This window comes from Acartia tonsa, chromosome 15, assembly GCF_053477335.1.
Source record: "Acartia tonsa isolate MP-2025a chromosome 15, ASM5347733v1, whole genome shotgun sequence".
NCBI classification, from domain to species: Eukaryota; Metazoa; Arthropoda; class Copepoda; order Calanoida; family Acartiidae; genus Acartia; species Acartia tonsa.
In genome coordinates, this window is record NC_137274.1 from 1696947 (window position 1) to 1724578 (window position 27632).

General features: G+C 29.8%; 1 protein-coding gene across 1 annotated transcript; it reads left to right on the forward strand.

The window, feature by feature from the left end:
* Nucleotides 1-3895: 3895 nt before the first annotated feature.
* Nucleotides 3896-27052, forward strand: LOC145307546 (uncharacterized). Its single transcript, XM_080150003.1, has 19 exons — nucleotides 3896-3976; nucleotides 4553-4665; nucleotides 5111-5167; nucleotides 5671-5733; nucleotides 5845-5907; nucleotides 6505-6650; nucleotides 8643-8741; nucleotides 10284-10382; nucleotides 17729-17827; nucleotides 18348-18446; nucleotides 22492-24485; nucleotides 24600-24753; nucleotides 24837-25198; nucleotides 25879-25941; nucleotides 26044-26115; nucleotides 26283-26345; nucleotides 26465-26539; nucleotides 26668-26733; nucleotides 26975-27052. Exons 1-19 carry the CDS (start codon nucleotides 3896-3898, stop codon nucleotides 27050-27052), a joined length of 3846 nt encoding a protein of 1281 aa, XP_080006129.1.
* Nucleotides 27053-27632: the final 580 nt, after the last annotated feature.

The following is a 27632-nucleotide window of genomic DNA, read 5'->3' on the forward strand; positions in this document are numbered from 1 at the left end:
ATTGCGAGTAACGGCATTTCTTGCGCAAGTCCCCAAACTCAGTCAGAAACTGCTAAATTCTTGCACATTCCCTTTAAGCCAGTCCCCAAAGTCTGAGACTCCTAAAGATTGAATATCCGATCCATTGTCCCCTCCCTTACTCCCTGGTGCCTTCGGCACCTTGGGGCTAAAAAAACTTGTTTTAATCTCATAATTGTACATTCTATATCCACGGAAAGCTGTTTATAATACGATGAAAGAAATAACTAAATATTATACTAGCTTTTGTACTCAAATTATATGATAAGGAAGCTTGATTAAATGTCGTCTTACATAGTTTTTAAAATAAAACTACAATCGATTAATTATATTTTTGTGTATTTAACCATTTATAAAACAAAATATTATGTTTCTAGTATGCTATGTAACAAATTAATATCCGCTGGATGAGAACTGGTTCTCCATCATACAAAAAGAACACATATAGCATAGAATCACATACAATTTTTCACAATTTTAAATCTTTTAATGAAAGATTAAAATTAAATGATTAAATAATAGTATAGAATAATAGCTTTTACATTTAAATGTTCTAGGTATGATTTCATACAAAAGAGATTTTTTCTTGCTGAACTTAAAATGTTCTTATCTCCTGTTTATAATGGAAGTAAAACAAAAGTTATAACCTTATTTAAACTAAAACTAAACAAGGCAGATACTATTCATAGAACTAAAATATTCAGAAGTGTATTTTATCAAAATATTTTATATCAAAAGAGAAAGTTTAAGTGAATTTTAGTATTCATACTAGGTTTTTGGAAAATATAGTTATGTTAACTAATAAAAGATAAGTTTATTTGAAAAAAATAACTAAAATTTAGAGGTGATTTGTGAGGAAATATGTTTTGTTGAGTTCAAAATGCAAAATAAAAAAGTACAGCATAATATCATAAAATCCTATAAAATGCAAAGATACGTAATTAATCAAACTGTTTACATTATTACAATTAACGACCCCTTTTACTAATTATCTATTAATGTTGAACATTTTTTTAAATTAAAAGGCTTTGACAAAATGACTTAAAGATAAGCTTTGCATTAGAATATGTTAGTTTGATTCAATATATAGTGATAAGAATTTTTGTTGAATTCTAAATCCTGCAGTGGAGTTCTTATCTCCTTGTAACCTAAGTTTGAATTAAAATTAAAATTAAATGTAACAAGAAAGTTACTTTTCTTAAATGAAATTGGGCCAAAGAGGAATTGTTTAGATACACTACTAGCACACCAAAAGAATTAACTTAAGATGCATATTGCAACAAAATAGGTCTTACCAAAATTGATAAAATTAATTTAAGACGATTTTTTAAAGATATACAAAATGTTTTTCTTGTCCAGTATTACTAATAAAATATTTTTTTTTCTCAATGGACTTACATTTGACAAAAGGACTTAAATATGAGCTTTGCATTAAAATGTGTTAAGTATGATTTTATAGAAAAGAGATAAGATTAAATAGTTTAATTCACAATGCTCCAGTCATGTTCTTATCTCCCTGTAATGTAAGTTTTAAATATTGATATTAACATTAATTGTAACAAGAAAGGTACATTCCATAAAAGAAATTGGGCCAAAAATAATTGTTTAAATAAACTACTAGCACACCAAAACACTTAAACTATTACAAGAATTTCAAGAAAAAAGTTTCTAAAAAATTTTTAAGAAGAATCTATATGCCAATTTCTGTAAAAGTAAATGATTATTGAAAATATTTAAAAAATTGATAGACTTACTATTTCACAAAAGTAGTTAAAGATCAGCTTTGCATTAAAATGTGTTATTTATGATTTCATACAGAAAGATAAAAATTTTTTTAGTTTATATCAAATCCTCTAGTGGAGTTCTTATCTCCTTGCAACCTACCTATTAAATTCAAAATTAAGTATAACAAGAAGGGTATAGTTCATAAAAAGAAATTGGGCCAAAGAGGAATTGTTTAAATGCATTATTTCCAAATTTTAAAAACTTGATAGACTTACTATTTTACAAAAGTAGTTAAAGATAAGCTTTGAATTAAAATGTGTTGGTATGATTTTATACATAAAAGATAAGAATTTTTTTTAGTTAATTTCAAATGCTCCAGTAATGTTCTTATCTCCCTGCAAAGTTGAATATTATAGAAATTTATCTTAAGAAGACAATACTGTTTTTATCTCCTAGCATGGTACTAAGCTATAATACTACATGTACTCTCATTAATTAGCACAGAAGAGATAAAGAATAATTTGTTAAATTTTAAATGGAGTTCTTATACCCTGTTTGAAATGTAGGTTCAAAATCAACATTAGAACTTTAGTCAAATGATAGAGATTAAAATTTTTTATAAAATGGAAAATACTTCAGTAATGTTCCAATCTCCTATTTGAAATGTAAGTTGAAATAACAACATTATACTTTATCTTCCACTTTAGTATTGTTCTTATCTCCTAGCATGATTCTCAGCTATACTACTATATTAATTAATTCAGAAGAGATAAAGAATAATTTTTGTAATGTTCTTATATCCTGTTTTTAAAGTTACCAAGAAGGATACTATCCACAAAAATATATTTATTATTATAGATAAGCTTTGCTACATAATATTTATAAAATTAAATAATGAAAGATAAGAAAATTTTGTTAAATTGAAATGCTTTAGTTATGGTCTTATCTCTTGGCTAGTAAAGCTAGCTGTGTGCATTGTAAGTTTTTAAAATTTGTTTATTATACAACTTGAGATTCAAATTAAATAAGTAAGAATGTTCTTATATGTTTTTATATCCTTTTTAATATGGCTAATTGTAATGTAAAATCAAAATAGTTGATATCTAATAAGTTTTTCCTCAGCCTAAAGATAAAGAATTTTCAGGATGTAAAAAATATTTAAGTAATAGCCTTATCTCCTACATAGCCAATCTAAAATTATATTATATGTAAGTGTAGAATATTTAATTTGAAGTTAATAACAAGGACAATTATGTTCATAAGTATTTATGTTTTGAATTTTTTTTATTTATTTAATTATCTAATTTTGTGTAGTGAAATGAAAATCTAGAGATAAGCAGCACAAAACTTCAGCATTGTTAACTTTGAAAGGTAAGAATAAGTTATTTATTGTAATTTACAGTTTTTGTCTTTTCTAATTTTGTATAATTTAAACATTTTTAACAAGAAAAAAGGTGTTTTTTATTTGTAATGATATCATTTTTCCTTGCAAATCTTGATAATACCCATTAAGCATGTAAAATATGTACATTATATAAGTAGTGTAATTTTTTTTATCATCAATTTCAGTTTTATGCTTTTTATCTTAAATGTCGAAAAGTTAAAGTTATAATTAGGTATGTTTATTTTCTATATTTATAATATTAATGATCTATAGAATCTTAGTGCATCATAAACTTGTAATGGAATGCAATACTATAATGCAGACTCGAGGATATTAAGCTTAATAACATTTAACAAATGAGTGTTGCATGTTTATGGGCCAAGACAATCCCCCTGTACTTTAACCAACTTTGTTTGGAAGTTCTAACTGTGCATGCTAATGAATTTTCTGTACTCTAAATACTAGTATTGCTCAACAGATATAGCAGCAGTAGTAGTCCAGACTAAATCTTAGCACCCTCTTTACAGCAAGTATGATTTAAGCTAATGCCATCAGCTTCTACCAACAATGAAATTTATTTGGAAAGAAATCACGAAACTTATACGTGTTTTTGTCATTGGGGGGCAACACATTTTAAAATTGACGACCTCTCAATTTGCCCCCCAAATATTTTTTTAGTTTATTTTACTTATTCCTGTAATGAGATGTGTATATTATCCATAAAGTGTAAGAAAACAAATTATGATGATTTTCTTAATTATTTTAGTTATGGAGCCAGAGGAGGAGGAGATATCCTTAAACCTGAAAAGGGACACTGGTCAAAAATGGGGATTTGCTTTTGCTGGCAAGGTAAGAGATTATTTTAAAAGATATTTTATTAATTTTCCTCATAGTTCCTTGTCAATAAAAAAATCTTCCTCTGATTATTTTTTGGGAGCTGTAAAATGATTTTGGTTACCAGGCATGCCCTAAAAGGAAAAAGCCCCCTACAAATGTTAGTAAAAAAAACTCAAAAATTGGTTTTTCCTTAAATGATGAACTCAGTATTCTACACCTTTGTAAATCTTGAGTAAAGATAAAGCATTCTCTGTTTATATATTTTAACTTTAAACAAGAAAATAAATATTTTTAGTCTTCACTAGCCAAGATTTGGCATGTATATCCAAATAGTCCAGCAGATGTGGCAGGTTGCAAAGTAAGTAATTTAATCACAATCAATGTAAATATAATCCCTAATGAAACTAAAGCTGTTAATTTAGACAGTTAAACATACCATCTTGGCATTTTTAATCTTAAATGTCTTTACAGTCCAAAGCATTTGCAGTATAAACAATTGAACCAAGTAGCTTGATTTCTGTTTTTTTCCTCATTAATTTGAAAAGAGAAATATCCCTATAATGTTTTTTAACAGTTTGTTTAATTTAGAAAAAAGATGTGATCTCTAGCATTGATGGAAATTCTGTGGACAACCTAACCAAGACTCATATTATCAAAATGATATCAAAAGCAGAGAATTCATTGGAGTTAACCATTAAAAGGTAAAATATATAATCTGATTGTTCTGTAATATATCTTAAAGTTTATAAAAATAGAATATGGAAATATCTAAATTTTACTTTCTATTAAATTTTTGTTGTTTTGGCTATTGTCTAATTAGCACCAGCCTTCCTACCCCTAGCCTTACAGATGCTAAAACGCCAAAAAGAACCACTTGACCAACTAAGCAGATTATTTTGGCTCTGTTTTTCCTAAAATACTATGGTTTAAATCCCTTTGAAGGAGGTACAAAGCCAATGGGAAGCTAAGGAAGAGTGAGGAGGGGGGATTGGAAATCATTGTAGTGACTTTTAAAAATCTGCATGGTTAATTAAGTGGATCCTGATCCCCCCCCCCATTTCCTCCCAGTTTTAATGAAATTATTGCCCTCCATTAAGCAAACAAAGATTACAACCTTAACCCACTAAAGCATTATTTTCTTTATAGAACTACGAGCTTGGGTGAAAAAGATGAAATTCTTCAAGAAGAAAATGAAGAAATAAGGTCTTTATTCATTTTAAATTAAACTTTAACATTTTTCAAATTTAAGCAGTTAAACAAATTTAATAACTTTCCTTTTCACCAACTTTAAATAATTTAATGGCATTTGTTGAACTCTTGGTCACCCTTGAATTAAAGTAACAGGCTTTATGTCTGTCTGTGTGTCTGTACCCTAAGATCCTAGAAACTGCTAAAACAACATGGTTCTCCTTTACAGTAAAGGTTTGTTTAATGTATAGATCTTTTGGGAGGAAACCTCCACCTTCCCAAGAGAAATTGTTCTAGAAAACATGACCTATTTGTTTTTAATTTAAAATTGAAAGTGGATGGTCAACTTTTTTCTACCTTATTTAGAGGCACAAGGGAAGTAGCCACTGGTGTTTTAATATTGTTATTGATGGGAAAAAGATAACCCCAACAAAAAAAGACATGATATTCAGTACACAAACAATTATATTATCAATTAAAGACATATGAATTGTATGTAGATATACATATTTTTATAGTTTATTGACCACTGAGAATATGGAAGAAATTGTCGAAGAAAATGAAGAAGTTGAAAATATCAGGTTTTAATAATTTCAAAGTTTATATGATGAGAATCATAATTAATCTAGATATTACATTGTACAACATATTAACAATTATGTATTTAAAATCAAGTGTTTACATGATTTTAGAATGACAATCATAGAAGACCCAAACAATAAAACATCAGATGCAAGACCTGAAGATGATTCAAGGTTGTTATAAATATTTTGAACTGAACCATATTAAATAAGAATATTCACATTTGTGCTTTTTGAATGGTGAATTTTTTGCCAAATGGACCACTTTTCTGTACTACCTCTCAGATTTTAATAATACTCTGTATATTGGTCTGTTGGGTGGTTCTAGGATCCTTGAGGGCAGAAAAAAGTTTCGGAGCCTGGATGTCTGGATATATTCGTTTTTGTTGGACACTCTGTAAAACTAAAGTTTAAGTATAGGTTTGATAAAAGATTGATCGTGAAAAAATGGTGCTGAAGCAGTCTGGGGGAAGTCAGGTGGGGGGGGGGGGATTGGCGTTAGGCATTTTCATGAAATTTTTATGTCTCATACCCATAATCAAAATAATATGTTAGATGTAAGTTTGCCAGGAGTTTCAATATTATTGTCATTTAAACAGCCAAAATTCAGTTTGCCATAAATAAATCCATACATTTTAAATTGCACTGGCAAAAATACATCTACCGTACTTTAACTGGATGGCAGATCCCCTAATACCCCTCTATTTTTCACACAGAGAAATTATAACTCTTTATTGATTATTATTTAATATTTTTTAATTCTTTACAAAGGTTGAGTGCCACTATGCCATCAGAAGAGGAACAGGAGAGATTTATTCAACTTGTTAAAGCTGGAGATTTCCAGGATGTATCTGAAGAATTACAAAAGAAACCATACCTTATCAAAAGTAGAGATAAACCTGGAGATCCTGGATTTGGTAAGAAAACTACTACACAAGTTTGTCTATGTATAATCATTTTTGTATTGCTTTAATTATTAAACAATAATGATTCATGCAGCAATAACATAAATAAAAGTAGGAAAACTAGAGATATCAAAATAAATTTAAACTAAATTTTAAATCTACTTAGTTCAAATAAGGTCTTCCAATGAATCTTAAGTAATGTAAGGTATATAAATTTGTTAGATTCATAAATATATTGTTAAGTTTTTAGGAAATCCAAAATCAAACAATGTAGCAGCAAAATTATATAACAATCATAAAAAATATAAATGATTTAATTGAGATAAAAATAAATCTTTTTTGTTTTAAAACATGTATTGCTGAAAACTATTGATAATAAATCTGACAATAAAAATTTGTAGAAAAGGGAATAAAAATACATTGAACAAAATTTTGATTGCTAAGATTTTTACTAAAATGGCCCAAAAAAATAATTGATGCTGAACCCTAGCCCCTAATTTAGCAAACATAAGAAATAGGGGTGGTGAATTTTTTAACACTCATAAACCTCCCCCATATAGAAATTTTAGGTTGGTTGTTTTTAAAAAGGTTTTCTTTATTTTTAAAGGGACTGTAAACGTAAATTTTTCTATTCTTAATATCAAATCTTAACATTATCTCATTCATAATATCTCACAGATAGAGCAAAACGCGCTTTTGTTTGCTTAAAAATTGGCTTTTCCAACGATTTTTATAAGGTACAGGGAAAGGAAGGAGTTTTCCGTACTATATAAAATGTGCATTAAATTGCTTTTTTCTCCAATTATAGCTAAAATTAAACTTTTTCACATAGTTCTTGATTTTTCCTAACGGTTAAGCTGACTTTTAACATAATCCTTGCTTTAAACCAACGTATAGTTACTTATAAATTGATAAAATAAGCAATATTTTTTATTTTAAACCAAATATAATAACAAAGCTTTAAACAGGTTTTTTATTAATATCCAACTTTAGATGGCCCATCTCTCGTTCACCTTTAATTACAAATTTGTAAATAATAAAGATGCAATATTTCTTTATAAACAGTCTGAAAGTGTAAACTAATTCTCGAAAGTGGGTTATTTATTGTCCAACACAATAAAAAAGGATATTATTATTTTAAATAAACTATGAGATTCAACCCTTTGTAGACAGTGAGGTATTTTTTTGTCAATAATATGAATTAAAAATAGTCTTTATTACCTAATTACTACGTTATAAAAAAACTAATTGGCAATTTTATATCATAAAATAAATCCTTAACAGTAAGTAAATTGTTTCAACTATATATGACAAGTTAAATATCCCTACAAACATTATAAGAAACAAAAACGTTAAGATTTTCCTTGTTTTTTTTCCTTTTTCCCTCCCAAAATACCATAAAATCAAGACATTATTCCTGGATATTTTTGTTAATAGGACGTTTTTGGTTGATCAGTGTAGTGAAATGTGCTTAGAAAATGTTAAGATTTGATAATCAGATGAGAAATTCTTATGTTTACACCCCCTTTAAATTATTTAGGTTAACCAAAAAGTAAAAATATCCATTAGTTGTTTTCTGGGCTATTTCTATGATGTTTATTTTAGGTTAGGCCAGGCAAAGTAAAGGTTAGAAGATCCCTTTAGCTCCCTACATAGTCTAGCAATAAAGTGTTTTGGGGAGTAAAAATAATGTATGGTGGGAATGTTTTTATTATTTTTATTGCTATTTAAAAAAAATCTAATTTCCAGTCTTTGTATGCTGTAGGGGGGCACTAACATGTAGGAATGTAAAGTTGCTGTTGATTAGAATCAGTTAATTCTAATATTGTATTCACTCAATCTAATGACATTAAATTAATAATTGAATTTGTAGCTATGGATCCTATTACTTCTAGATTTTTATAATATGTTTTAAAAGTTACACAGTTTAATAATTTGATATGATTAATAATTTGTTAATGAGTTCAATGTATTACTTCTTATTATCATATTCTTAATATTTAGAGAGAACTCCATTGATGATTGCAGCTCAGAATGGAATTACAAAGCTTGTGAAACTGTTTCTGAACTCTGAAGCAAGTGTTGAGGAAAAAGATGAAGATGGTAATTCAACTTTCAAATAAAAATAATTCATGATTCTAGTGCAGATGCTAAAATACTACTCATATAAGATGTATTTTAAATTCAATGATCTACATGTACAGTATTTTAATGAGAATTTTTTTGAAAGCAATTTTACTGCTTTAATTTTATGCTTAATGGCTATTTTTCTTCGTTTTTTAGGACAGATGATAGAACAACAACAAAAATATTTCAGTTTTTTATTTAAACAAGGGTGACAACATCCACAAAGGCAAAGCTCTGAAATGATAGGACAAATGAAAATTAACACTTGTATAATGTCAGAACTGAATAATAAGAATATAAATGTATAAAAGTCAAACGAAACAAAATTGTAAGTATATCTGCTGAAAAACTGCTTAAATACAGGATATTGTTTAATGACATACTTACTTTTTTAGGGCTTGATTATAGAGATGCTTTGCTTATTACAATGTACTTTGTTGTCCTAGGAATCAGAATTTCAAAAATCAGACCAATCGGATAATTTTATCACATAAAAATTTGATGTTAACATGTTTAAAATGGACGTACGGACTTTCTGGTAACGATTATAGAGTTGCATTGCTTTCTAACTTGTAACTAACTTCTACAGGAATCATCATGCAAAGTTTGAAATCGATAGGACAATTCTAACCTGTTTAGATTAACAAAAAGAGCTAACTGTAACTGACGGACGTATGGATGGATGGACGGACGGACCGACCCTAATTATAGAAAAGCATAGCTTTTAAAAATACAGTAAAATCTAAAATTCAAAACTTAGTTGTCAACATTGTTGTAAAAACAGTTGTAAAAATTACTTTTACTTATGCTCAAATTTTTTACCCTTTGCAAGAATGGCCGTAAAACGCTTCAAAGTTGAGATATGGAGCTAAAATTTATTACAGATACTATTGGAGACATGTACTAGAACATTCTAAAGTTTGAAGGCATTATATCAATCAGGAGGGAGAAGTAACCCCCAAAAGCAAAGAACTGAAAAAATTAAAAATTGAGCTCTCAATACATTTTTATGATATATTTTCAGTTTTAGACGTCCCAAACTACTTTCAAAGGTATTTATTTTAGGTGTTGGGGGACTATGATGGTTCATGTTAGAACAAAAAACGAAGGAGGGGTCAAAATTTTGACACAAAATCTCGAAAATTGAATTTTCAGAAGTCAACTTTGGGTGGCAAGTACTCCCTCCCTGGTTGAGATATGGCCTTCAAACTTTAATATGTTCTAGTAGGTTGGCCCAATAGTATTGATAATTAGCGTTTTACAGTCATTCTAGCAAAAACCTTGAAATGGCCATTTTTTGCAAATTGTGCTATGATATTTTTGTTTGTCATATTTAAAGATTTTTTAATTATATAACTGTCTCTGAACGAAGTAAAAAGGCTATAAATCATTAAATTCTGATAGTTATAAGTGGGGTAAAATTACTTTTAAAAAGTTTCATTAAAAAAACATACTGTATTTATTAATTGACATGTAGATTATATATTTTTAGTTCTATAATATTATTTGTTAATCTAGGTTGCACAGCACTTCATGCAGCTGCTTATTATGGACATTCATCCACTGTCACTGTGCTAATCAACAATGGTGCAAGTGTACATGAAAAGGATGAATGGGGTAAGTTTAATGTTACAGTCTAGTATTCCATATCTAACCTTGACAAATTATCAAAATTTTCAAAAAGGACCACCCTCAACGTCACAAAAAATGATTTTGGATATCATAGCCCCTATAGGGCCTATATGAAAAATTGAAAAACATTTTTCCATACAATTTGGGGTCGGAGAATCCATTTTGATCTAGCTGACCTCCTTCATAGTGAAAAATGGCGCCAAAGTTGACTACCCTTCAAAAAATCCGGGAACGACAATTTTAGCCAATAAAAATCTACCAAATTATTTTGACAGAAGATAGATAGATAGTTAGATTTAAAGTAATAATTATTCTATATCTTTCTTAAACGCCGAGAAAGAGACAGGGAGAAAAAGAGATAAAGAAAGACAAAAGGAGATAATTATAATATAATTATTAGGGAGAGAAAGAAAAGATATTGTTTTGGATAATATGTATTATATAATATATAAAGATAAAGAAAGAGAGTAAAAGAAATGGAAAAGGAAACAGACAAAGAGAGAAAAGGAGAAAGAAAGACAGAGAGAGAGAAAAAGATAAAAGGAAAAAGAGATAAAGGGAGAGAGAGAGATAGGGAGAAAGAAAGAGAGAGAGAGAGAAAAGGAGAGAGAGAGAGGAGAGAGACGGAGAGAGAGACAGAGAAAGAGTGAGAGAGATTGAGTGGGAGAGATAAAAAGTGAAAAAATATGATAGATAGATAAAGAAATAGAAAAAGAGAAAGAGGGAGAAAAGGAAATACAGGGTATCTTCCCATAAGTTCTAGGAATCAAAATATGTTCAGGTAAAGTATTTAATGAACATGATAACATCCATAATTGCAAAGTTCAACAAAATGTGGGGCGTTGTAAAGTGACAGCCATGGAGGGAGGAAACATACGGCTGAAAATTATACTGGTTCCAAAAGTTCTTTTTTGAAAAAATCTAATTCGTTGGCACAAAAGCTTTAGGTACTGTTATAAATTATGATTTTTTGGTTCCAAACTATTACTGTCCAAACTTTTAAATCAATTAAATTTTAATCTACCGACAGGGAAATTTTATTTATAATAATTGTGGGGGGTGGGGTGGGGGAGGGTGTATCTATTTATGATCTTATAGAGAAAAAGTCCTATCCCTTAAGATCCCCAAAGTTTGAAAGTCACTCATTCGCAGATTTAAACACTATTGTGACTTTCTGAATACATAGATACGATGTACATCAATTTACTCCATTGTCTTATCCATTATGCCCATCTGCTACAGGAATTGATTTCACATACGTGTCTATTGTGATAAAGGAACTTAGTCGTCAATTTAGGTTGCTGATATATAGTCATCAGAAATGAGTCATTAAATTCCTCCATTAAAACGAGATGAGGTAAAGTCATAGGAGATCATTGGGGATATCGTTATATTAACCAGCGCTGGGAGAAACATTTTATTCATGTATTTAATATCAAACTGAATCCATAGCTACAGGAATCCTGTAAAAGGTTTAAATCAATAAGTTGATATTATAATTACACTAGTTGCTCCAACAACAGCCTCTAGGAGAAGGACAGGAAATTAATCTAAAATTACCCAAAGATATTTGTAAAGCTTTCCTGTAAAGTACAATGCATACAAACCAGTAATTTTAAAGTTAATTGACTTCTGACAAAGTAAAAAATATAATTTTTCGGGGGGGGACTTCTCTTGGGATGGTGTAGATAACCTCCCCAAAATAGATATTTACACTTCCTGGACATATAAAAAGCATCACTGTAAAGGAGAACAATATCATTTCAGCGGTTAGCGAAATCTTTCGCTATAGACAAATAACCTTGCTACTTTATATAATAGAAATTACTAGCGACTACGCCCATTTGCCTCTGGGGGCACTTGAGGTGGATGGAAGATTGAAGTCGATCACCCCCTGTTATACATATATTAAGTTTTTAATAGAAAAAGTAACAAAAACTCGGGGGGGGGGGGGGGGCACTATGGGACAAATGTATATGTTTTGTTTCATTTTTCCCCTGCTTAAGATAGAGATATGAAATATGTCTCGATTATAATCTATGGACTTCAAAGCAAAATTCCTTTAAAAAGATATCAAAAAAGATTATTTATTTGCTGTTATTTTTCATTTTTTCATAACTTAAATTTTGCTGCACAATGACGACATACTTAATTCATTTCGTCTTCTTATGTAATTTCAAAGGGTTGGGATACAAAATATTAGTTTGAAATTATATTTCACCAAGACCAATCTAATTCTTTTAGATTCTATTATAAAACGTTTAGAATTTTCAAATATTTTTTTTACTTTTTTTAAGTCAATAGTTTAATGATCTGATTTATATTTAGTACCTTTTTTTACATTAGTGCTTATATAGAAGAGATTTTTTTTTGCTCCAAAAAACTAGTTGAGTACCTAATCTTTAAATAAAACTAGCAATCTTTTTAATATTCATAAACTATCATACTTAGTAAAATAATTAAGAAAGGGATAAAAAGTATGTACCTAACAATTGTAAAAGGAATGATGTGTGAAAAAATTAAAAATTCTCTTCTGATCATCTTATTATTATTCTCATACATTTCTATGTTTATTTGCATAGTGTACTTACTTAGTACTCAGTTTTTTATGAAATTTGATATCTGTATAAGATATAATTAAGATATCAAACTCATTTCTGAGATTTAAAGTTTGCTAATTGAGAGCTCTGTTAAGGACATATTTATTACTTATTGTCTTTAAATCTAATTATAGAAATTTTACAATCTTAGAACATATGATATTTCCGATCCCATCCCAGAAGTTGAGGGGAGGGGGAAATTAGCACCTACCAAGGTGGTCTTACATTTCAGCAAAATATTTACTCATTTTAGCAACTTAAAAATATATTGAGAACAAAATATAATTTTGTATTCCATGTGTTTCTAAGAATTAAAAAATTAATAAAATTAATAATCATGAAAAAGTATTGAATTAACACCCCCAGGTGCACATAAAGAAAGGGGAATCTTATTTCTACAAGCTAAGAGTAATCACTTAAAACTAAAACTTTTAAGAAAGAATTAAGTCATATAGTTATGAGGTAATTCTTTATTAGTTAGAAAGAATAAAAGTAAGGAATAAAATATAATATTGTATTCCATGCATTTAGTAAGGTTAGTTAAAATTGTTTTATTTTTAAATAGGTAAATTTAGAGGGTAATTTTGACATTTTATTCAGTTTTCAACTTTTAGATTAAAATATGTTTGATTATATAAATTTATACCTCATAAGTAAATTTTATCTTGGTCAATTAAAATTAACTACTAAATGTTTAAAGATGTTTTCATCACATTTTTCCCCTTCTTCTTTAGCCCTATTTCTTAAAAGTCCCCTCCCTTTAACGCACAACACACCCCCTAGTTTTGAGGCGATCATACAACATATTAATGTGATGCAAACAAATGTCATTGCACTTAAATTTATCGTTCAAATCATTTACTTTTTAACAAAAACTTTAAAGCCAAAAAAAGCATAATAGTCGGGACTTTTACCTAAAGTGGATGAAATAAAGTCAAATCTACTCATCAAAAGCTACACGTTCATGTAAAAAATTCTCTGAGAAACTCTGAGAAAAAAAAAATTTGTTTTGAAATGTCCCATAGTGGGGGGGGGTCATTTATTCAAGCGGCAATTTCTCTTCTGAGATATATGTTACCCCCCCCCCCCAAAAAAAAAAAAAAAATAGTTATAAATCTTTCCAATAATTATGAGAAACTACATTGTAAAGTAGAACTATATTGATTAAGATGTTAATATTACTGGGTGTTTTTTTTTTAAATTGACAAAAATATTGCTTCATTTAACCCACTTACTATTGACAGAAATTAATGAACTATATCTTATTTTCTTCATCAGGTTGGGGAGTCTTGTATAAGAAAAAAATATTTAGCGATCTGGTGATTACAAGTAATAATATATCCAGGTTCAGGATCTACTTAGTAACAAGGATGAAAACATCCATACGTAAGGAAGCACAAACAAAATCTTGAAAAGCCGAGAAAATCACTTCATGTCAGATGGACAGACAGACGGACGGACAGAAATTTGTAATTGTAGAGTAGCTTCGCTCCAAAAAATATGTTGTTATCTTGTAAACATAAAATATGTAGTTTTATGCTATAACTGACGATATTATGTCAGTCACGACCAGTTTTATTTAAGCTCTGAAGTAAATATAAACTCTTGAAATTGCATATCTATAGAATGTCAACAAGTATGGCTGGGTATATCAATCCAGGTTCTTTAAACTTTTTCTGTCTGTCTGTCGGTCATGCTTCAGAGAAAACATTATTTTTTAAGGTTTTGTGATTTACTTTTAATTCTTAAAGAACAGAACATCTGCTCCTTAACTCACTTTGTCTATTTGTCAATTTAGTGATATTTTTCTGCTTCTTAATTAAGTTTTTATCCTAATTTGATTTAGTGTTTGAATTTGTTATAGGGTTTTCATATCCATATTATTTGTATCTACCAAGTAAACAAGGATGAATGTATATTGGAAAAATTTACTATAGAGTAGTGTCATACAATAATCATTAAACTTGATTGAATAGGGAAATCACGAACCCTTTGAAATCATGCAACCTTTAAATCATGAAAACTTAAAATATAGGAATCGATCTAGCACCGCAATCAATAAACAGATCTTAATGAAACTTGATGGAAATATTAGCATATTAAATCCCTGATAATTTTAGTCGTCATGAATAGGAATAGTGAAAATCACGAAAATCTAAAAATCTAGGAATCGATCTAGCACCCCAATTAATAAACAAATCTTAATAAAGATGAAGCCCAAAATGCATAACTTTTGCACCACTTCGTCTTCCTGTGACATCACAAAATGAGGGAGATGAGAGGAGAAGTGGGAAAGAAAATCCCTGAAAAAGATATGGAGAATATGACGTCACAGGAAGATGAATTGATGCAAAAGTTATGCATTTTGGGCTTCGTCTTAATAAAACTATAAAAATATGAAGAATGTAACAGACAGGTGGACAAAACAATCTATAGATTTAGATGGGCATTTGTCATAGGAATTTTCACTAAAAATTTCAGCTGTCTATCTTGAATAGGAGCCGAGAAAATCACGTTTACCCCTTAGAGTTAAGAACAGACGGACGGACTGACGGACAAACAAAGTGAATTATAGAGTAGCTTCGCAACTAAAAAGTATGACATCCATAAAAGCGCAGCTCTAAAATCAGAAGGAAGGACTGACGAATATTAACCCTTGTAGAGTGTTAGAACTTGTAAACAAATAAGTGTAAACAAAATTGTCCTTTTTTTGTTGCAAAATTACGTAAATACTTACGTTCAATTTTAGGACTTGATTATAGAGTTGCCTCGCTTATGATATTGCACTTTGTTGTCATACACATCATTATTCAAAAATAAGATTAATAAAATAGTTTTCCTCATGAAAAAGTTGGTGTAAATAAACGTTACAACCACATATTGTAATCTACAGAAGTTTATCATAATTGGGAATGTATTTCAATGTATTAGCCATTGTATTATCCCTTTAGATCCCTTTTATTTGATCTTCTTGTTACGTTTTCTCTTACTATCTCTTTCTCTCTCATTTTGTCTTTATCTCTCTATCTCTCTATATTTCTCTTTTTCTTTCTCTTTATCTAACACTTTCTCTTTAAATCTCTTTTTCCCTCTATTTTCTCACACTTTTTCTCTCTTTCTCTCTCTCGCTCTCTCATATTCTTTTTCTCTCCATCGCATTATCTCTCTCTCCTTCTCTTTCTCTCTCTTTCTCTTCTTCTCTCTCTCTCTTTCTCTTTCTCTCCTTCTCTCGCTCTCCTTATCTTTCTTTCTACTTTACTCGCTTTCCTTCTCTCTCTCTATTTCTCTCTTCCTCTATCTATCTTCCTCCTTTTCTCTCTCTCTCTCTCTCTCTGTCTCTCTCTTTCTCTCTCTCTCTCCCTTTTTCTCCCTCTTTCTCTCTCTCTCTTTCTTTCTCCTTTTCTTTCTCTCCCTCTCTCTCTTTCTCTCTCTCTCTCTTTCTCTTCTTCTCTCTCTCTCTTTCTCTCCTTCTCTCGCTCTCCTTATCTTTCTTTCTACTTTACTCGCTTTCCTTCTCTCTCTCTATTTCTCTCTTCCTCTCTCTATCTTTCTCCTTTTCTCTCTCTCTCTCTCTCTCTCTCTGTCTCTCTCTTTCTTTCTCTCTCTCTCTTTCTCCTATACACTATCTCTCTCTCTCTCTCTTTCTTTCTTTTTTTCTCTCTCTCTCTCTTTCTTTCTCCTTTTCTTTCTCTCCCTCTCTCTCTTTCTCTCTCTCCTTTTCTCTCTCTCTGTATCTTACCTTCTCATTTATCTTTACTTTCTCAATCTATTTTTATTTATTATATTATACATTTTATCAAAAAAAAATACCTTTTATTTTTCTCCCTTTATAATTATCTCCTTCTGTCTTTATTTCTATCTCCTTTACTCCCTCTCCCCTCTTTTGGCGTTTAAGAAAGAAATAAAATAATTATATTTATTTAAATCTATCTAAAACTATCTATCTATCTTATGATCAAAATAATTTGGTAGATTTTTTTTTGCTAATATTGTCATTCGCGGATTTTTCGAAGGGTAGCCAACTTTTGCAGCATTTTTCGCCATGAAGAAGGTCAGCTACATTAAAATGAACACCAGATTCGGAATCTCCGACCCCAAATTGTATGGAAAAATGGTCTTTAATTTTTCATATAGGCCCTATGGGAGCTATAATATCTAAAACCATTTTTTGTGACGTTGAGGGTGGTCCTTTCAATTTCAATTATTATTGCAGAATCATGTCCACTATTGATATACAACTTACGGTATTAGGTAAAAAAGTAGGAACTAAAGATTAGTTTCAGATGGAGGAAAATTAAATTGTAAAACATAACATGCAAATGCAGAATATGCAATAGTAAACTAACAAGGGTAATAATATCCATGAAAAGGTTAGATAAAAAACTTACACATAAAAAAATGCACATACAATCATAAGACAAAAACCGGAAATACCTTAAACAAGAATGACAACACCCTTAAAAGCAAGCCCCAAAGTAAATTATTCTAGGGATTATAATGTTTAATGCCAGCATTAATGAAAAATGAGGGTAAGTTTATCATCTGTGTTTATATTCACACTGTTACATAAATGGAAAGGTCTAACCCTATAAGATTTATGCAAAAGATCTTCTTTCTATAAATATAGATAGAAATTAAAAAGATATAAAGATATTAGAGAGTAACAACAAAAGAGTAAAAAAAGTGAAAAGCTAAAATAAAGTTTTGATAATATAAAATGATAATTTTTAGGGGATATCCCCCTACATGATGCATGCAGAGAGGGATATCAATCTATTGTAGAAGTATTAATATCCAACAATGCCAACATTCATGAAAAAAATAATGAAGGTAAGTTTATCATCTTTATTAAACTTATATAATATTGAAAATACTGTACAAAAGAATCAATAATAATGGAATGCATTCTAAAGATGAAACTCTTCTTTTGATGCTGTACTATTTCATGCATAATTTGAACATGCCAAATTGGTGCTTTTTGATAATAAACAAATATATGTGTTAAAATTCTTATTTAGAGAAATTTAGCTATCTATAATTCTAAATGTCTGTCTGTCTTTTCTTGTGGGAAAAATCTTATAGTAGAACCCTAACTACTTAGTCCAATAGTCAGCTAGTAATGCTCCAGAAAAAATAGAAATTATGAATGAAAAATGTGAGACAGATATTATGTAATTTTTAAGTAATGTTTTAAGGAATATTTAAACTGGCTTGTAATTATTCAATTTTGGCAATTCATGTTTCTAATACTATCCACATTGAATGGTAAATCTAAAATAGTAATCCAATATATATTCATCATAGTTATCATTTAAACAATCAATTAAGTTACATATTTTTTTTATTAAAGGAGAAACTGCATATTTTATTGCTGCTGTCAATAAAAATACAGATTGTTTAGTGTGGCTCCTTAATCATGGAGTTGAGTTGGATGAGGAAGATAATTATGGTGAGATATTTTATTTTATAAAACTCTAAACAATATTTATATTACACAAGAACTCAATCTTTAATGATTAAACATCTTATGTCCCCATTTGCCCTAACCCATTAGTGCCACTTTTATGGACTGATCGAGCTGAAAATTTCAGGGAAGCTTTGTTATGGTAAAAACGGAATTCCAATTTCTTGGTTTTGCTCTAGTGACGTGCACAGGAAAGTTGCAATAAAACCCGGTTCGGCGCGAGTAAAGAAACCGTTTGGCATAGGTAACCGTTTTTGGCATTTTTGGTGCTTTCCCCTGGCATTCAAGCCCGGTTTTGTCCTAAATACCCGGTTATTTGGCCCAAAAAATTAAAAATGTAATTTTTGAATGTCCAAAGTGAGTTGTAGAGTAGCTAATACTATGATACGATCCACAATTGAAAACTACATGTAAAACCTCATGTAATTGATAGAGCTACAAGTAAGATACAAAACGATTTAAATCACATTTAGTGTTTTGGCTATAGGTGCCACCCTTTTCAGTTAAAAAAGCCCGTTTCCTAGAAGTTTTAAAATTTTGATATTATATGTGGACGGGTATCTTTACTCGCGCTGAGCCGGGCAATAAAAGTAGCGGGTATCTTTACTTGGGTTGAGCCGGGCCAATATAGAACATAAAAAAAACGATAAAAAAATCATATAAAAAATAATAATTTGAATAAAACGAATTCACAAATGAATTTAGTTGCCAATAAACTTTAAATTTCATGAAAAAAATCACGAACTTTACTTCATAAACAAAAAAGTTAGGAGGGGTATTTTAAAATCACCTCGTTTTTTGTGGTTTTCAACTTTTGTTGAGCTATACCAGTAAACGGAAGTAAGCAAAACTGCCTGCTCCAGGGGGAAATGAAAACCAGGGTAGTAGAGGGGGGATTCATACTGAGAATGATGCAATCCTAAAACTGAGAACCGGTATTTTTCGGCATTTTCTGGAACCGGGCGTTAAAAGCCGGTTCGTCACTAATGGGTTAATACTGTCATATTTTTAGTAGTCAAGCTACTCTATAATTCACAATGTCCGTTCGTTCGTCCGTACATCTGTCCGTCCGTCCGTCAGTGATTATTGAATTGGGGGAAACGTGATTTTCACGGCTCCTATAAAAGATAGAGAGCTGAAATTTTTTGACAACATTCCCATCATTAAGGAGCACAATTAACTATAAAACATCAATGGCGGTCAGACTGCTTTTTAGCAGGTTTTTGGCTATTTTCATATTTTTCACATTTTCCCCATATCTTTGGTGTTTATGGTCCGATTTTCGATTTTTTTCAGTTAAAGATATCAAAATTAAATATCCTGTTGTTTGAAGAAAACAACAATGACAGTCAGACTGCCTTTTTGCAGGTTTTTGGCTATTTTTACATTTTTTCACATTTTTACCCATATCTTTGGTGTTTTTGGTCCAATTTTCAAAAAAATTTCAATTAAAGATATTAAAATTAAATTTCTGGCGTTTGAAGAAAAGAAACAATGGAGGCAAAACTGCCTTTTAGCAGGTTTTTGGCTATTTTTATATGTTTGACATATTTCCGCATTTTTTTGATATTTTTGGTCCAATTTTAAAACTTTTTTGCATTAACAGTTTCAAAATATTTTTTCCTATTGTTATGTACATCCAGTATGTAATTTACTTTAACCGTCTTCATCATACAAAATAAAACAAAGTTTCGTGTTTATTTTCTCCAACAAATCTATTCTTGATTTTAATAAATACACTACTTCTACGTATTCCCATCCACATTTTTTTGTGCTTTGCTACTTATGGATGTTGTCATCCTTGTTTAATGAGATAAAATGTGTTTTAATGTGTTTGACTAAGTCAGGTATTAGGCTAGAAGAAATACTACTCTAACTTCATTTGGGGTCAGTTAATTAGGGGTTTGTCTGTACATCCATTCATCTGTGCACCTAAAAAAGTTGTAAAGGAGCTAGGGCATCTCCTGCAAAACCTCCTAGGGGCAATTATATGAAAGAAGTGTTACAACAATTTTGTGTAATTTTATATAAAAATTTCAAAAATTAAATTATCTTTTGTAAAAATAAGTTAGTTTTATAGTTTTTTTATTAAAAAATTTAATCAGCACATTTTAGGAAAAACCCGCTCTAAGATTTAAAATGTTGTCTTTGTGTTGCGAAAAGTATTAGAAACTTGTTCTAATCCATCGGATATAAAGCGGTTTGGAAGCTATGTTCTCTCTTACGGTTAGATGAATGTGGCCATTCTTTTCTAATAAATATTTCTTTATTCTTATTATAAACAATAAACTGTAAAATCTTATTTTTTCTGTGTGTTAAAAGAATTCATACTATAAAGAAATTGTTTTTAAAAATTATATATAAATATAATTTAGAAATATAGCAAAAAAAAGTATTTGAATTTTGGCAACACTGGCCCAACATAAATCTTATTGGTTATTCAATGGAATTCAAGAATAATAAAGGAATACTTTAAAAAGGGGTTTAAAAATACGTAAGCCCTAAATTACAAAATAACATATGGGAAATATTTAAGGGATGATGTTGATGTTAAATACTTATTGTTAACTGCTGCAAAATTTAAGTTAACAATAGGGGTTATTATTAATTAAGCCTTGGATTTGTTTTCATAGTGTTCTTCGTTTAAATTTTATTACATCTGTTGTGAGAGGAAGAGAGGGGGAATGATAATATATAAAGTGTTTTGTAGATTTGATTTTGTTAAAAACTTACTTGCAGAAAAAGAAACAATAAAAGACTAAAGTTTATAATGTTTTTAAAATTATATAGAACATTTTGATCTTCAAAATTAAAATACTGAACTCAGAACACATATGTACATGGTTAGTAATGCTCGTATCATTGTTCTTTAGCTTCAAGCAGGCGGTTTAAATAAAAAAAAATATCTAAAACTTTTTTTAAAAGGCAGAGAATTGTATTTATATGTTGATTAAATTTTATGTTTAAAAACATAGAAAAAATCTAAATTTTGAAAAATCAACATTATTTTTGAAATCTACATAAAAAAATTCTCAACTATATTATATAAACATATAAGCAGGGATAAGGAATAAGTGATTTGCAGAAGATTTCCTAGCTCCTTTGGGCATTTTATAGTATTCCTAAGTATTCAAACTCTGCTTGTTGGTTTCTGTAATGATAATAAAATTATACAGGGTAGGCTGAATAAATCCGGACTTTTTCTAACTTTAAAGATGTTATTAATTTTTAAAAAAAGGGAAACAAACTAGGTATATAATTATTAGATTATTCAATAAAAACGCCACAAGCCTCAATCACCTCCTCTATACCTCCCCTGAACTGCCCAAGGCCCAAGCCACCATGTCCCTGTCCAAGATGGTGAAGTTCTCCTTGATATTGGCAAGGATGGAGGTCTTTGTGGTATGGGCGCATATATTGATTTGTGTTTCAATGGTACTCCAGGCCCAATATTCCATTGGATTAAGATCAAGGCTGCTGGGAGGCCATATCTCCTTGGGAACATGGGTGTAACTGAAGGATACAAATTCACCAATTCATCTTTCATTGTCACATAGGCTCTCATTTGGCAACATGTATCTAACAGTATCATAAGTACATCTCACCCACTGATGGGGTGAGGTCAAATTTGTTGGCCCAAGTCAAGAATTTAGAGTAAACTGATCTCAAACTGGGTACATGTCTCTGATCTACCTTGTTTAACTTATGAGATGCCAGCTCAGAGAACAGGTCCGCAATAGTCCAAATTTATTATGGCCAAAAAGTTCATTACCAAAGCTTTATGGATGTAGTCAAATGTTCTGATTGGTCAAATAGTTTTGGCGACATTTAAAAAAAGTCCCATTTATTTGGCCAACCCTGTATAATATAATTAATGATATTGTTCTGATTTTTGGATTTAAATTTTCTGGGACAATTATATTATATCTGATATATTTTATCTTATACACTTACTGGGATGCATAAACACAAAATCTTATTACACAGAAAGTGTAAATTACAAATTCATTTGATATATTGTTAAATTTAGAATTATATGTGGAGAATCTTACTAAAGAAAATGTAGCTGAAATTATCAAGAGGATTCAAGCATCTGGAAAACTTCTTTCATCATATTTCAAGATCCACATACATTTGGCTGCAAGATACAGAAAGGATCTCCTTCCTCTACTCATAAAAAATCTTCTTCATTTTTACAAAAAGAAAATCATTACAGCTGAAGATTTATTCTCAATCTTTCACAACAAGGAAGATTGGGATGGTATGAGAATGTCTTGTTTGAACACAACTGTCTTAAATAGAGATACCAAGAATGCTGAAATTATCTTAGAAATTGAGAGAATAATTCATTCAAATCAGAAATTACAATTGATGACTTGTGTAAGAGAAAATGTCCACTCTGATGAACTAAAGCCAATGATCGCTGAATTATGCAAAAAAGACAATGCTGAAACTTCTCTAAATACAAACTCTGCAAAACTGACCACATTTTTCAAACTTTTTTTAGAGACAGTTATAATATCTGAGCTTCCCTACGTATGGGACACAGCATCAGATATACAACTGGACCATACATTTCAGAAACTAAGTTATGGCAATCAAACATGGCAGACAAACATTACAAATTCAAACAACCTATTGAACACTGATGAAACACCTCCTGAATATTACAAATTGGCTTCTCAAATCACAAAAAGTATTCTCTACTTTAATGGATTTGTCTATTTGGCTGGAATATTGCGTGTTAAGCCAACTTGGATTAGTGATAATATTGCCAGATACAAGACAAAACTAAAATGGAAAGATGAATATTTTTTAGTTGATGGATCAATTAAATATGTGTGGGCTGAATATAACAAAATTCCATTAGAGAAACTAAAAAAGCTTAAGTCAAAAACTAATTTTTCATTGTGGATGTATTTGTTGATGTTTTACTGTCTTTACCCTTTTGCTAGATTACTATGGCCAATACTGATACTTTTGCCACATCAGTATATCAACAAAACAGCCAAAACCCCCAGCCTAATCACTCAGGCTAGGAACAGAACAGAAACATTCTGGATGATTGTGAAAGTATTGGAAGCAAGTCTGGAGAATGTGCTACAACTATGTCTTCAAGTCTGGTTGTTGCTACCACTCTTGAACAGAATATCACAGTTGACCTGGTTTGATCTTGCAGCAATGGGTGGTAAAGGTGCTTTGAATATCTTAAGTTTTGGATTGTATCAGCCTCTTGAAATGATTGAAGTAAGTCTGGGCAAAATATTGTTTACAATGATAATGCTCAGCTTTGGCCATGCAATGATGAAACTACAGAAACCTGGACTAGGAATTGGTTCAAAGATCAAAGTTCTTCCCGTCCTCTTCTTCAGTATACTTCTACAAGTAATATCAAGATTGTACTCATTTAGAAATTTACTGCTGATGGAAACTGAAGCAAGGCTAAAGTATGGATTGTTCCTGGGAGCTCACATTCTTATCTTGATGACAATGAAAGTAACCTTTGAAGCTAGGAGAAAAGAAAACTGGACTGGTAGAAAGAAACCAAAAAAATTGGATGAGAACAAGAAATTTGAAATTAGCAAGAATAGTTGGCTGAAAAAGTATTTTCAAAGGAAAGAATGGACATGTCTTGTGAAAACAAATGATAGAGTAATTGATGCAATGAACAACACACTTCACAAACTGTCTCCTGCAATTCACAAAGTGTCCAAAGTAAAAAATTGGATTGGTTCAAAACTTGTTGTGTTAAAACGGCCCCTTCTTCTGGTGCTGAGTTGCACGTGCTCAACAGTGTTGATGGTTGATCTGCACTGGCATAGTTCCAGACTTCATTATCCAAAGCACAACCTTATATCCCATCTTCTGTTTTACATTTTAATCCTGACAGAAAATATTATCCTGACTACACTGCCATTTGCTGTTCCATCAATGTTTCCTGGAAAAGATGAGTTCAACCACAGCTCCTTCACTCAAGCCATCATTGTTGTCAATATTTCTTACATCATTGCAGTTCTTCTAGAGGTAACTTCAAATTTGTTTCTTCAATCTATAATGAAATTTCATATTGTAATTTTATCAAAGAAAAAAGTCTAAACTTTATGAATTTCATCCTTTGCTTATAATTTATATTTTTAGATTGGTTATTATAAATGGCTCCATTTGTGGAGTTCCATCAATGGACCTCAGCTTGAAAATGATGCTTATTCAATCATCACCCGCCTTGTGTGTTGCAAAGAACTTCAGAAAATCAGTTTTGGGAAGTCTGGAATTCATTTTGAAGATTATACAGGTAAGGATTTACACAATATATATTAAAACTATTATTTCATTGATTTGTATATGCAACAAGGAAACTTTGTTATGCTTTTCTAGGAATGAAATTTGAAAATTCTGAAGAAGTTGAAAGTGGTCTAAAGGGTCTTGATATAGAACAACTCTATGAAAAGATTGATGCGAGGACATATGAAAATGAAAATGGTTGCCTGGAAAATCTTCTCCACAAAGTTTGTTGCAACAAGTTCAAGAATGATTCAAATGTTGATTCTGATGTTGATTCTGATGTTGATTCTGATGTTGATTCTGATGTTGATTCTGATGTTGATTCTGATGTTAATTCTGATTTTGATTCTGATGTTGATTCTGATGTTGATTCTGATGTTGATTCTGATGTTGATTCTGATGTTGACTCTGATGTTGAATATGTTGTTGAGATCCCTGAAGTTGTGGTTGTAAAGGTAAAAGATAAATTTATCCCTGGTATTCATATGAAACTGATTAATCTACAGTGGATTAGAACTGGTTCTCATCCATACAAAAAATTATGTCTAGCATTGTATTATATTCTGTTTTCTATGAATATGAAAATGTACAATCATAAGATTAAAACAATTTTTTTACCCCATGCCTTCAGCATTTTGGGACTAAAAAACTGGTTTTAATCTTTTAAATGTACATTTTATATCGGTGGAAAGCTGTTTATAATAGGATAAAAGAAATAAATATTCCTTCATTGGATTTGATTCACAACAACTATCAACAATTTGGTTTATTTCACTTCACTGAGGCTAGAAATGTTTTTATTTGATCAAAATTGCTTTTAAGGTAAAAAGTTGGGTTATTTCTATTATATCAATTTACAAAATTTTAATGTCTAATGTCATTTGTATCACTAAATTCATATTTAATCTAAATTCAAAATAGCTATTTATTAGGAAAATGGAATCTTAACTATTTAGTGTTCTAATAAGGAATTAGTTACAAATATGCATTTTAAAAAATAATTATAATTTTCAAAAAGATTTCAAGCAATGGCTAGTAAAATTATGAAAAACAATTGATCAAAGTATAAAATCTAAGTAAAGAATCTTTTTGCTTTTGCATTGTTTTTATTATCATTAAATATTTTTCTTTTTAGGAAACTAGGATGGAAACTAGTGATGATTTTGAAACAGATCCCCTGCTTACAAATGTAAAACAGGTGAGTTAATCATCTTATCTCGATATTCTTAGGAATTAAGCATTATTAAATGATAAAGAATAAAATAGTTTCAAAAATACAAAATAAGTTTAATTTTCTTAGGATGTAAATGTTCATCAATCTGATGTTTATGAAGATTTGGCAGATGATATTAAGGCAATATATGTTGTAAAGGTATAAATTGTAGTGAAATCATAGAACATTTATCATATTATTAATCAGATTAATTCATGTTTTAAACCTTAGGTTTTAATTTTTTTAATTTACTATTATGAGACCTTCTCACAAGTCATTTTTCCAGAATATAGCATTACTAATTCTATAATTGATCATTTTTTTAGGATCAAGAAATAGAATTGCCAAGCCTGGGTGTTGAGAAACAACAAGTTGTAGAAACTGAACAGGTATTGGTTTCTTGGCATTTTTCTATTATCAGAAAAATGTTTATATGAAATAGTTTAGAATTCTAAATATTACATAACAATCCTAATATATTTTTGTATAATTTGGACTTATTTTGTAGTATACAATTCCACTCACCAAACTCAAAGAAGATGATGATAAAGTGGTTGATGAGATTCAAGAATCAGTTTCAGAGGTAATTAAAAATTTATAAAGCTAAATTTGCATTTGTTTCTCTTTAAAGTTTTTTATAATTTTTTAAAAATAATCTTTAAAAATTAGAAATTTATATATCTCTTATTTTGATTAAATTTACTTTACTAGGATGTCTCCCCACCAAGCACTGAGAATGATTCAAATATTGAGATCCCTAAAGTTAGGGTTGGAAAGGTAAGCTATTTCTATTCATAACATTTAAAGTATCCTTGTTAGCCATGTCATTTGTATGACTAAAATCAATGCTAGGTAAAAAAAATAAGTAACAAGGGAACTAGAATATTTTATTTTATTGATCATATCTATTTTAAATGAAAAATGATTTTTAAAGTCTTTTGGTTTTTGTATTGTTTATAGCCTGTGATGGTTCTTGATTTTCCTTCCTATTTTTTAATAATTATTTTTTATATTTTAGGAAACTGAGAGAGAAATTTGTAGTGGCAGTGATTTTGAAACAGATCCCCTGCTTGCAAATGTAAAACAGGTGATCTAATCAACATACTAAATATTCTTATGAAATAATAAGTCTTAAACTGTTGACTGCTTTATAAGAATAATATTCCAAAAATACATGATAGATTTAATTTATTTGAATCTAATTGTTCAGCAATATTGATTATTTTTAAAACTGGGATCATGGATAGAAAATAAAGTAGTGGGTTTTGTTGTATTGAAAGAAACCACCCCTAGAGAAAAAATTAACCCCAACCCCCACAAAAAAAAAACATTTTAAATTTCTAAAAAAAATACAATTAGATATGGGTTGGGGGTGGTCTACTCCCTTTCCAACCCCCACCATTTAGAGGCCTAATACATTGGCTCCAATAAACTTCTTTAAATTTCAGGCTTTAATTGAACAACCAGAGAAGCCAATGTAAATGAAGAAACAACTCTTTAAAATGGATAAACTCAAATTTTTTCAATGACTTTATGCTATTTTTTGTTGATTCATTGGATTGACTAATATCAGTTATATCATGTATTAGCAGAGTTTTTATGAAATAGCTTGAAAATATGATTTAGGCTTGAGAGTTTAGATTTAATTTCACTTTAAAAAGTTGGTTTACCTTTTT

Bases quoted from the DNA above. Each gene is read 5' to 3' on its own strand.
- LOC145307546 (XM_080150003.1), top strand. From the start codon at position 3,896: ATGGAGCCAGAGGAGGAGGAGATATCCTTAAACCTGAAAAGGGACACT. The intron at 25,942-26,043 runs GTGAGTTAATCA...TAATTTTCTTAG, and splicing joins TGCTTACAAATGTAAAACAG to GATGTAAATGTTCATCAATC. The intron at 26,540-26,667 runs GTAATTAAAAAT...TTACTTTACTAG, and splicing joins TTCAAGAATCAGTTTCAGAG to GATGTCTCCCCACCAAGCAC.